A 12,941-nucleotide genomic window follows, 5' to 3' on the forward strand; every position below is an offset into this window, starting at 1 on the left:
TCATACTGGAAGTACAACCCCGAAGTTGACTGCCCATGGGTTCAGAGAGTCGGAAAGGGGGTTCATACCAGCATTCACGAGGAGGGTAGGGTACTGCTTTCCTTTGCAGGAAGTGGTGTAGTAAAGTCATGATTGAGGTTTCCCGCGCAAAAGATCGCAAGGAGGGGGTAGGGTCCTGAGAAACGGAATCGGTTCAGTAGATGTACGGTAACAGAAATGTATGGGTGGTAGGTCCATTTCTTGTGTGAATGATGGTAATATCCGACCTCCTTTACAGCACAGAGGGGTAGGGTGGTACCCTGCAGCATGGGTGGCTGAACATGGGAAATTGGGGAGTATATTGCAACAGGGGACGATCGAGGGTGGGTAGGACAATTGGGAAGACAATTGCGAAAATAGCGTCACAACCGACAAAAGTTTTTGTGCTACCGTACAAATCCCTGGAAATTGGAGGGGTACATGCAGAGGCGTATCTTGTTACGACTGGAAAAGAGATGGAACGTTGTGAACCAATGACTCTTCACAAGAGACTGTAATGGAAAAGAGAACGCTTCATTTAGATATATGACGAGGAGGTCAGCAATTGAAGTTTGAAACCATACAAGCTCATGACCCCCGCGAGTCCAGATTTGAAAGGAACTTTTCAAATATTCCAGCAGACTTTGAAATATCTGTGAACCTTATCACGATTTATTTTTATTCCGTTTTCTGAGGGCAATTTGCTATTTTTGTAATCGTTTGTATAGCAAACATGGCAGATCAGTGCAAACGAAAGTTGAGCCGCAGTAGTGTGTGCTGTTTGTTTGGTTCGTCTTGATCCGACCAGAGATACGCTAACACCATCAAGTTTACTCTATAGAACGTCTCTCAATAACACAGGGGGGGGGGGGTGGAGGAAAGGAGATTCTGGAACACAACTCTGTGTTAGTTCGAAGTGCTTTCTACTTTCATGAAAGCTAGTGCCGGAAACCGTTCTTTGCCAAACTTGCAATCGACAGTGCCGGAAATGCTCAGGATTCCAAGGATCGAAGCAAAACAGATGGAGACAAGTTGGGAAGAGGGGGTGGCGACGTAGGAAAAGTGGGTGGATACTTGCGACCTGGGTTAGAAGGTGACTCAGTGAGAGGGAACTGAATCCGTCTTGTAAAGTGTTCAGTTTCAAAGCTTCCAAAGTCCCTGCTCCCTAGTTTAATAAGAAATTTCAACCCGTGTATTCCAGCTGTCAAGTGGCTTCCTCTCATGTTGAGAGAGTTCCATCGCTGAATTGCTCAAACGATTGCCTTCCAATGTAAGCAATTTTCTGATAAATGTTCAACTTGGCAAGCCATGCCATCTGATACGCCTTCAATTCAACGTACGCACTGCCGCAAAGACTGCGGTCCGTCATCGTTGTCTTTTTCAGATCATTCATTATACTCTCATCCACCAAAAGCAACGCATCACGACCCCTGAGTCTGTCCTTCTCCATGCCCAGCGGTTCCCGAAGTTCTATGTGCCCGTTTTCTGGAGTCGCCAGCCCGGGCCGGCGGTGGCGCCCCGGCGGGGGCCGTATCACTGAGATTGTTGCTAGTGACACCCGGATTCAACTTGAAACTTTGCAACTACAAGATTCAAGCCTCAAACTTTGCAACTTTTTGCAATCTGGTATATTATAATTATAGAAGTGTTTTTGAACAGGCTGGCTAAAAACCAGTTTTATATGAAGGGTTTGGTTTTGAAAACTGGTCATACCGTCGGGTAGAGAGTTTTGGGAAATCATCATGAAATATTCCGAATATTGCTGTTTTATTTGAAATATATCGATTGATGTTTTTCAACTTTGTTTTGACTTGCCCTTACACCAGGTAGAATCTGTGACTGGGATCTTGTTGCGGGGTACTGTGAACACCACCCTACCCTACCTTACCAAAGGAATTTAGAGAGACAACTACCTTGTCAGCAGGCAAACACCCACCCCTTTCAACATCATATCCTCTAAAAACCGCGCCGAACATTGATCCTCTATGGGGTGTAACAACGTACCCTAGATGTACCGGTACCTCTGCATGAGCATTCAAGAGTGTGCGTGCAGAATTTCTCAAAGCAATATGCATGGATCAAATCAATTGAAGAAGAAATAAGAAATCTCTCCTGTACTCTACTATACCTTAGACTTGGTACCTATCGCTCTCAAACCACCTTTACCCCCAATTCTTCTACACCTCGTTCCATTGCGGCCCATGATACCCCCACCCTTGTTTCCTCTGTACACTGCAGGGGTCCTGAGATAAGACGGGGTGGCCAACTTCTGTCCTTACATCTGATCTTGGAATTCGTAACACTTTATTTTCACAACGTTTCAGAAGTATTTAAGCACGGAGATGCGTTATTGTGTCCCTTGATATTGTAGTAAAAACTGAAATAAAGGTTTTTCGGAAAGTCCTATTGTACCGGAGGACTACCCCGGAGGGACAGTCTGATCCTTCGATTTCTGACCCATGCCTACCCTACGTTCCTTCTTCCACCACCCACCCCTCGCAAGTCGAGGTTTCAGTATTGGTACCTGGTGGTCTTATTGGTCAAATCTGTTAAACTTCAATGGTACCGGTGGTTTTGACACCCTACCCCCCATCCGACACTCCTTTACATGGCTACTTTGCAGTAATTTCGACTGTTTGTTGGACCCCACCCTACACTAACCTACCTTCCTTTTTTGGGTCCCCCCACCCGCTAAACTACAGGACGGAAGCCGGCGGCCGCATGGCGAACAGTACTTAAACAGAGCGAGAGAGACGGGAACGGGACGCGAGCAAAAGATTGTTCATTGTGTACACACTCAAACAACATTCGAAACTCTTGTCCGCACTTGGTACCTGGTAGCTGGTAGAATATCGCTCGTTCCAGCGATCAAAAGTTTCTTGCTACTCTAAAAGCGGCCCCCGTGCTCTTGGTCCAAAGGAAGCTCAGGTGTGGACCGATAGAGCAGCAGTCTTGGTGAAGGTACTTTGTCGTTTGGACGGAGGGAAGAACAGCAAGCTTTCAATTGATACACGTGGTCGTCTGATCTGCGAGTGCTGATAGTTCCATCCAACATGTCAACACCTCCACACCAAGGTACATCGGGGCACCTTCAAGCAATCATTCGGACTTTTCCAGGGAGAGTGCTTCAAGTGACTGTGTTGTCTTCGCACTCCAAGAGATCGTCTTCTTTCGACTCCTGCGTCCCTGAACCATGTGCCAAGAAGGCCAGGATTTCGTCTAGCACCATGGTAAGCTCATAATTGGTTTCTCGGATTGTCGCTGGAGTACCCACGTGTGCTATGATGTTGCATGTCTTCACGTAGCTGGTTGTCTCTTCTGTTTCTTCCTGCCTGCTCTTGTTTCTTTTCTCGCTCGATTCTTGCTCCCCATCTTTGCACCACCTTGTGTTTAGACAGTGCTCCTGTTGCCCTTGGTCTGTTTTGACAAGGCATGCAGGGGTCAGTCGCTAATGGGCTAGGGAGAGAAAAGCTTCTGACAGCTCTGGGTCACGACAAAGAGACAGCAAAGACTATATCGGCTCTCTTGGCGAAGAGCATGGACAAGATGGGGGTTGGAAGGGCGGGCAAGGAAGGCAAGGGAGAGGGTAGCAAAGAGTTGAAGGTTTCAAGGTTGCAAGAGGACGGGAGGATGAAGGGTTGTATTGTTTGAAATCTAGGAGGGAGAAGGGGTGGAAGATCCTTCTTTGTGGTGTTTGTCAATATTTCGTTATTCTTTTTTCTTAATAATAGGAGATCGTTTCGAGCCAGAAGGCTGGATGATTGTGTGGGCTAGAAGGAGAACAAGGGACTCATTACATCTCAGCCATGGTTTATGTACACATTGATTTTACAAGTCTAACCATCATGCATGGAAAGTTGAATATCTGCAGCTTGAGAAGCAGCACACACTGATAGATCAGCGATGCAGCTGAACATTGCACTTCATGTGCTGGGCTTGTCCTGATCGCATCGGATGACAACAACGCTTGTCAGTTGCGAGCTCTCCTTCTTCGCTCTCAGAGTCCAGTAGCTCCTCGAGACAGACTCTGCCGGCCAGCCTTGCATGACCTCGTCCTCCTCCACAACCTCCCCGCTCAGTATCAGCGTGTGCTCGAGCAGCATGCTTCCTCGCATCATCCCTGAGCCGGAGAGCAGGCGGGTGTTTGCTCGCAGGGTGCAACCCTGGCCAACGTGCACGCGATTCAGAGAGAACTCTCCTCTGCTGTTGAGATGCCCTATCAGTGAAGCGTTGTCCACCGCCGCCCCGTCCTCGATGTCCACCAGCTCCGGTTCGGTCATCATAGGGTCAGCTCCAAGAGGATACAGGCAGACCCTGCTGCCGATGTTGCTGCCATGGAGTCGGAAGAACCAAACGAGGTAGGCAGAGCCCTGGAGGTAGGAAGGAATCGCACGACCGTTGTAGGCAGAGCGGAGGATCGAGGTCGAGCTGAGGTACACTTGCCACCACTGACAGTAGGAGGAGGCGTCCCAGTTGTAGCTCCCGACCTTTCTTCTCCCCAAGAAGATCCACTTGAACGAGACTGCAAGCAGGAGCGCGGTGATCGATGCAATTCCTTGTGTGCCCACGTAGATTGGGACGAGCCTGGCGGCCATCGTGATAAAGTAGAGGTGAGGGTGGTGGCCCCCGTACTGTCCTTGATGATTTCCAGTCTGCTGCACGTTGTTCCCTCCTCCTCCTTGGCCTGACTGGTAGTTGCCTGTCTGCTGTCCTCCTCCTCCTCCTCCTCCTCCTGCGGCCAGGTACTCCGCGTGCATCCATGCGAACGCAAGCTTGAACGCTGCAACGATGATCATGGAGCGGAAGCATGCGGTCAGGGCAGCACTGAGGCAGCCAATGGCTGCATGTGCCCATTCCGGGAGGAGCAAGTAGGGGGCGTTGTTGAGGTAGAAGGCATTGCCGAAGGGACGGAGGGTGGGGGCACTTGCTGTCTCCTCGTTGCCGTCCTCCAGCTTGATCGGCCTGCCGTCTCTGCTTCCTACCCACTTTGACCCAGCAGGAAGCAGCATGTCCTCGCACGCTATCCCCCCCGACCCCAGCACGGCGTTTCTGCCGACAACACAGCCAGGAAGCAAGACGCATCTGTCTCCGATGTTCGCGCCATCCTCTATCCTGATCGTCTTAGCGCAGTGAGCATGGCACGCCATGAAATTTGATCTGCTCCCAAACACAACGTCGTCTCCGACATGCAGCAAGTCGTACTCCACCAACCCCTCCAGCCCGCTGCCCGGCCAGTAGACTCGCTCTCCTACCTTGGCACCGAGGAGGCGCAGGACCCAGGACATGGCGGAGTAGTGGGAGCCAACGAGCTGCCCGAGAGTCTGAAGTCTCTCGCCAGGAAGGAGCTCGCGCATGAGCCAGTGGCGGAAGATGCTGTACTCGGAGGCATCCCTATCGTCCTCCTCGGTAAACCGTCCTATCACCGTCCACTTGACCAGGAGGACGAGGAAGAAGCGGAGGAACGGGATGACTGTAGCTCGAACGATCCTGATGGCAACGTAGTAGCCGATCCTCCCGGGAGTGAGGAACCACATGATAGCCTGGTAGTAGTTGTGCACATGCGAATGGTACCATGAGTGTCGCACCATGGCGACGAGGATTCCGAAGATTGGGAGGGCGCATGCAAGAGCGATTAGGAACTTGATGAGCAGCCCTGCCAGGTACCAGCCCATGCTCGGCCCTCGCGCCCTTGCCCTGCAGTACTTGGCGTTGTCACTCCCTACCCAGTTGCTGCTGATCTCGTAGGAGGAGGAGGAGGGCGGGAAACAGCAGCCGTCGGGCACAGGGATGCCGGGGACTAGTGACACGCGGACGGGGACTGAGACGCTGTTTCCGAGGAGGAGGGGTGCGAGTACCATGCTGCCGTTGTCCAGGCAGAAGGCTCGCAGAGAAGTCTTGTCGATGCACGAGTCGGAGCCGATGCTGATCTGCGAGGAGAATGAGAAGAGGGAGAGAGGGAGGGAGGAAAAGAAACAGAATAGTGACTGAGCAGCAGCAGGCAATTACGGTCAGGAAGGAGGAGGAGAAGGAGAAAGAGGAAGACAAGGAGAACGACAAGAAGGAGGAGAAGGAGGAGGAGGAGAACGAGGAGGAGGAGGAGGAGGAGAACGAGGAGGAGGAGGAGGAGGAGGAGGAGGAGCAAGAGGAGGAGAACGAAGAGGAGGAGGAGGACACTTACAAGGTCAAACTCTCCCATCTTGGCCTGATTGCTGATGATAACATTGCTCCCTATCTTAGCCCCCAGCATCCTGTAGTACCAGCGGAGGGAGGAGGAGGTGGCGTTGAAGACGCCAATACCGCAAATGCTGTGCATCTGATCCACAAGCCACCAGCGCAGGTAGTACTGATCTTGTGTCAGCGAGAGATTCAAGGGCGGAGAGAGGAAGAGGAGGAAGAGGGGGAAGAGAAAGAGAACCAGTGACAGAAACAGAACAGAAAGAGAAAGAGAGGAGAAAGAGAATATTGGGGGATGCAGGGAGGGAGGGAGGGAGGGAGGGAGGGAGGGAGGAAAAAAGTAACAGAAGAGAAGGAAGAGGAGGAGGAGGAGGAGGAGGAGGAGGAAGAGGAGGAGGAGGAGAAGGAGGAGGTATTACCTGTCCCCAGAGCGGGTACCTTCCCTTCTTGTACCTGCCTATGATGGTCCACTTGAAGAGGATGAAGACGATGGGAAGGACGATGGAGGAGGCGATCTGAGTGAGGAGGATCGCGATGATGAGTGTGTAGAGCCTCGGGACCCCAAGGGTCTGGAACTCAAACCAGAGGAAGACGAAAAAGAGCCAGACGGCAATGCGCTGGAGGGGATGGAGGAGGAAGAGGGGGAGGGCCTGGAGCAGCAGAGCTGAGAAGCTTGTGGAAGAGAAGGGAGGGCAGCGATCTTGGTCGAGGCTCTTGAATGATGCTGATCCTCCCTGCTCCATTACGATGCCCTTGCAGCTTCCTCCTGCCTGAGACCCGTAGGTGAAGGAGGAGGAGAGAGACGGAGCTGTCAGTTCCTCCTTCGCCTGCTCCAGCGCAAGCCTGTCCGCCAGCGCTGCCAGTGCCTCTATCGTCCTGTGCATGAAGACGGAGGAGGCGGGCAGGGAGACTTGAAGGCTCTTCCTGATCTTAGATGCCATCCTTCCCGCGAGCAGCGAGCTTCCTCCGCTCTCGAAGAAGTCTTCATCCACTGCCACCTGCCTCCCAAGCAGTTCCTCCCAGATGCTCTGAATCTTCTCCTCGCTTATCGACTTTGGTGCCTTCCCCTCCCGACATGCCGAGCAGCCAGCCAGCAGGCTCGTCCTGTCCAGTGGGATCGTATCCACAGCAAGGATCTCCTTGGGGAGGAGGTATGCGTGCAGTCTCAACTTCAGCTTCTCCTGCAGCACGTCGATGATGACGGAAGAGGGGGAGACGAAGAGGAAGCGGGACCGGTACCCGTCCCTTCTAAGTGCCTCGTCGTGTACGATAGCAAAGTCTTCTACCCCGACCTCTGACTTGATGGAGTCGAGGACGCGCTCCACCTGCTCTTACGATAAGAAGATGCTACCTTCACCTGCTCCCCGCCTCTCCACTCTCGTCTCCTGCTTCCTCCTTGGCCCCCATAGCTCGTCCTCCCTCCCTCCCTCCCTCCCTCGCTCCCTCCCTCCCTCCCTCCCTCCCTCCCTCCCTCGCTCCCTCCCTCCCTCCCTCCTTTTCCTCCCCTCCCCTCCCCTCCTTTTCCTCCCTCCCTCCCTCCCTCTCACCTTCTCGTCGTCACATGGCACAGCTCGCATTGGGATCATCACGTTCAACCCGCTCCCTCGAGGAGGAGCAGACGCCTCAAACAGCCGCAGCATCTCCCCAGCCTTGTCCTCCACCTCTGCTATCCCCAGCCTGCTCGCCAATCGGATCCTCTGCGCCTTGTTCGCCTGCCCCTTGGGAATCTCATCCATAAACACAAGCAGCTGCGGCCACTTTGCGGGGTGCAGCAGGGAAGACGCGTGTCTGTGAACTTCCTCCAGGTCCACCCGCGGCATGCCGGGCTGAGGGACGAGGGCTATGGCGACTACCTCCTGGAAGACAGCATGAGGAGCTGAGAAGGCGATCACATCCTTGATCCTCTCGTGCTGCACCATCGCCTCCTCAACCTCGAATGGAGAGATTACTTCTCCTCCTCTGTTGATAATCTCCTTCGACCTCCCCGTCAGGTAGATCCATCCGTCCTCGTCCACGTACCCCCTGTCGCCCGTGTTGAACCATCCTCCCTCTAGGAATGCTTCTCTGTTCGCCTCCTCGTCCTCCTCGTACCCGTTCATGACCGGAGCTCCCTTCAGAGTGATGTTCCCTTCCTCTCCTACCCCAGCGTCCTCCCAGTATCGTCCATGATCCTCACCAGCGGCCCCACGATCTGCCCGCTCGAACCGGGGCGGTCGAGCTGATAGGAGGAGGAAGGAGAAGAGATGGGCATGCATTCAGTCATGCCGTAGCTGGGGAGGACGGTGCAGTTGAGCTCTGACCGCATCCTCTCTGCCAGTGAGGCAAGCAGGCCACCAGCAGCATTTGCCACCATTCTCAGCTTGCTCTTGTGCTGGGTGGGACGGGACGCCTTCTCCTCGAGAATCATGGTGTGCATCGTTGGACCTGCAAAAATCAATCAACAAATCACATCATCTCCATCATCATCATCATCATCGTGATCATCATCGTGATCATCATCGTGATCATCATCATCATCATCATCATCATCATCATCATCATCATCATCATCATCATCATCATCATCATCATCATCATCATCATCATCATCAATATCATCATCATCATCATCATCATCATCATCATCATCATCATCATCATCATCATCATCATCATCATCATCATCATCATCATCATAATTTTCTCTTCCCTTGTACCTGCATAGTACCACGTGATATTAAGAGATTCCATCACATCCCAGAACTCTGATGCATCAAAACTAGACGCGCAGACTGCTCCTCCTCCACTGAGAATCTGAAAAATCCATCAGTCTTTCTCCTCCTCCTCCTCCTTTTCCTCCTCCTTCTCCTCCTCCCTCTCCTCCTACTCTCCCTCCTCCTCCTCCTCCTCCTCTCCTCCGCCTCTGCCTCCTCCGCCTCCCCTTTTATCCTCTTGCTCTTCTCCTCTTTCCTCCCTCCCCTTCCTCACCGGAGCAACGATGTTTCTCAATATCCCCCCTATGTGAAACAGCGGCATCATGTTTATACAGCAGTCTTGCTTGCTGAGCCCCCACGATTCGATAATGCAGGCAGCGCCGACAATGATGGTCTCCAGGGAGTAAGGTACCATCTTGCAGTGAGCGAGTCAGGTTGACGCATGTCAAACTAGCCAGGCAGCACCTTCTTCTTCCCTGATGTCCCTGATGTGTGCAAGACGAGCGCTACGTCATGCATCCTTGTGAAACAAGTCTCTTTCCTCCCTCCTTCCGTCTCTCTCCCCTGGACAAGCTTCAAGGAGAACAACCCGGCTGTCTTGTCGCTCGGGATGATCGCTAGCTGCACCAGTCCAAGGCAACGGCAGAGCTCCTCGTGCTGTGCTCCTTCACTCTCGAGCGAGATGAGGGCCTTGCACCTGGTCCCGCGTACCTCCTGCTCGATCTGCACCAAGATGATCAGCAAGCATCGCAGCAGGAAAAGAAGAGAAGAGTGAAGAGGAGGGGATAGAAGAGGAGAAGCAAGAGGACAAAGAGGGCTATCCAGGAGGAGGAGGAGGAGGAGGAGGAGGAGGAGGAGGAGGAAGACGAGAAGGACAAGGAGGAGGAGGAGAAGGAGGAGGAGGAGGAGGAGGAGGAGGAGGAGGAGGACGATGAGGACGAGGACGAGGAGGAAGACGAGAAGGACAAGGAGGACGAGGAGGACGAGGAGGACGAGGAGGACGAGGAGGACGAGGAGGACGAGGAGGACGAGGAGGACGAGGAGGACGAGGAGGACGAGGAGGACGAGGAGGACGAGGAGGACGAGGAGGACGAGGAGGAGAACTGCTCAACCTCTGAAAGCGTCTGCTGGTAGTTGACCGGCACACAGCAGCACCGCGACATTGCCAGCAGCAGGCATACCGCCAGCTCTGGCCCGTTGGGCAGGAGGATGGCGCACCGGTCCTGCGGGCTGACTCCGAACTTACTGAGATCCTCGTCTCTTAAGAACTGGACAAGTCTGCTGTGGGTAAGAGGAGAACGCTTCATATGCTCGGGGTCTGATATGGCGAACGCCCCGCAGTGTTCTCTCGCCTGGGGCATGAGCTCAAGGAGGGTAGTGACCCCCTTGCTCTTCAGCGCCTTCTTCACGTCCTCTCCTTTCATCCTAGGAACGACCTCCACTGCTCCCGTCTGATCCAGCGCTCTAACGCGTGCCTCTCCTGTCACGACCTCCTGCAGCACATCGAAGATGCTCATCTCTGACCCATCCAACCTCCTCCTCGACACTGTCTCGGCATAGCTTCCCGTCGGCTCGTGCTCCACATCCTCGTCGTCTCTCTTCCACTGGGTGATCGAGCCCTGAGGAGAGGGCATGTCTATCTGCTCTTCAAGGTTTTCCACCTTCACTGGCATAGCGCGTGATCTAGTTCCGCCTGGACATGAAACTGCTCCGCCGGGAGTCCTGTGGAAACAACTTTGTGAGCTTGACGTGTTATGCGATGTTCTTTCTCAGGTAAGCACATCACTCCTGAGATTGACCTCTAACCCTCCTCCCATCAACCTCTTTGTTCTTCTGCGAGCTTCTGCCTCCTCTGATCAACTCTTATCTGCTCCTGTCTTCTCACGTACTCTCCGTATCCTCGATGTCATTCCGTCCCATCCTCCTATACATTCTCCACTCTATATGCTCGCTCATCCGCCCGCTCTCCTTCCTTGCTCCTCTCCCCTCCTCTCCTCTCCTCTCCCCTCCCCTCCCCTCCTCTCCTCTCCCCCCTCTATATCACGGGAAGTTCCTTTCCCCTGATCCACTCGTTTCCGATTGACTCATTGGATTTCTTGGAAGGCGCATGTACCCCCACCCCCTGTAAGCATAAAAACTACCCACCCTTGAATAGTAAAATTCTGAAGAAATTCCACCCCTACCCCTACAACGTACACGATCTTTTATATTTCTCCACTTGTATATGTCACTGCTCAAAAAAGAGAGTACCCCTTCGATGGCGGGGAAAAGGACCCTCCCCTATGTAGAGCTGAAATATAGATAGGAAGATAGGGGTGATCTTGATCTTAAACGGTGTTTCGTCCCAAGGACCGGTGGTACAGTTTTTGAGAGTACGAACTTGGGACTCGGGAAAAATGTACGGGTCCTTGGATGTCAATTTCCTGTTTGAGGCAGTGGGGAAATGAGGGGTAGGGTACCAATGAATTCCATGGAGTGGGGTCCTTTCATTGAGGGGGTGATTTTGCACGGGTAGTTGAGGCCTGGATGCATCCAAGTATGGAGGCATCGGGACCGCATTGCCTCTTCCAATATGAAACGATGCATTTTAACAACGTTTCGAATGTAGTAAAGACTTCATGGGGAGTGTGTGTGGTCATTCAAGTGTCCAGCGAACCTTATCCCCTCAACGCAGAGTAGGGGTCACCCAAGGTACCCCAATTTAAGAAGTCTCCGGACCGGGTATTGATAGCATTGGTCAGTCAGTCATGACCGGTACTACCGGTGGCAACTTACAAAGGTTAAAAAAAAAATGTCATCGGGTCCACCGTGGCAGGTTCAAGGGCTTGAACGGTAAAGTTCCCCGGGCTCCCCGGGCTAGCCCACCCCCTCCCCTCTGCTACATTGGACCGGTCCGAGTACGACCAACAGCGCATGTCTAGAGGCACGACCCCCCTCACGATGCCTCCCATAATGGAGGCACCTCAACCCGCTAAGTTTGATTCGAGGCTATAAATGGGAGCCCGGGGCCCGGGCGGCGGGGGGGCCGCACTGCACGGACCGATCGGACCGTCGGACGGTGCGGCACTGCCCGGCGGCCGATCGGATATCCGACGGTTACTAAAGTTACCGGACAGTCACTCCGGCCGGACTCCGGTGACATGGAGCCCGCTGAGCCCGGCCCTCAGTATTCACAGTGGTGGCAGGGGCGGCCGGTGGCCGATCATCGATCATCCCGGACGCGCGGTGAGACCGTACGGACTGGGCCGGGGGCCCCCGCGTTAGTCCGATACGGTCACCGGGGCACGGAGTCCCCCCGGGGCGTCAGGCTGGCGGCCGGGCGGCCGGGCGGGTGCCACGGACGGTGCACGCCGGTACGGCCCGCCTGAGTGAGGGCCGGACTCCCGGCCGGGGCGGCCGGCCCGGGCGGCCCCGCGGGCATCATGATTGCGATCCGGAGCTGTGAACCGTCAATTCACGGTTCCTGGAGTCCGGGAACTTACGGAAGCCCGGCCGCTCTCCCGAGTCCGACTCGATGATCTTGGCCCGGGCCCGGGCCGGCAGTACAGACGCCGCCGGTACCGGGTACGGTCCCTGCAAACGCATCCGATCCAGGATCCGCCCCCCCAGGCCGGCCGCCAGTCACCATACCGGCGGGCCCGGCCGGCCGGGCGGCCGCAGTAGTCCGACTGAGTACGGTACTCCGTATGTGCACTGCTGCCGCTGTGCAACTGGCCGGGCCCCGGGCCGGGCCATCAACGGTCGCGCCGGGTTCCGCCGGAAGTTCACTCGGAAGTTTCGAGATACTATTGGAATCAATTCCTGACTCCTAGAGTCTGTGCACAGATGAATGACTAGTAGAACAGCTCAACAGCTGACTGATAAGTCCAAAGACCAAGACTCACAGATGATGTGCGCATGAAGACACCAATGACTTTCACAGCCAACCAAACACCTCAGGTAACTCAGATCAACTTCCCAACAATCCCCAGCACTTTATTCCCAACACTCGTAGCAGCAAGACCAACCAAACAGCTTCCCTTCACACACCACCGCCTTACTTCCACCACTGTACGA

General features: G+C 54.1%; 1 protein-coding gene across 1 annotated transcript; it reads right to left on the bottom strand.

The window, feature by feature from the left end:
* Positions 1-3,941: 3,941 nt before the first annotated feature.
* GUITHDRAFT_145316 (hypothetical protein) lies at positions 3,942-10,558 on the bottom strand (the record flags this gene model as incomplete). Its single annotated transcript, XM_005824010.1, has 8 exons — positions 3,942-5,945; positions 6,197-6,361; positions 6,612-7,517; positions 7,740-8,342; positions 8,369-8,581; positions 9,160-9,300; positions 9,351-9,608; positions 9,998-10,558. The coding sequence occupies 8 exons, from the start codon at positions 10,556-10,558 to the stop codon at positions 3,942-3,944; spliced, it is 4,851 nt and encodes a 1,616-aa protein (XP_005824067.1).
* Positions 10,559-12,941: the final 2,383 nt, after the last annotated feature.

This window comes from Guillardia theta (assembly GCF_000315625.1).
Source record: "Guillardia theta CCMP2712 unplaced genomic scaffold GUITHscaffold_100, whole genome shotgun sequence".
In the NCBI taxonomy this organism is placed as follows: Eukaryota; class Cryptophyceae; order Pyrenomonadales; family Geminigeraceae; genus Guillardia; species Guillardia theta.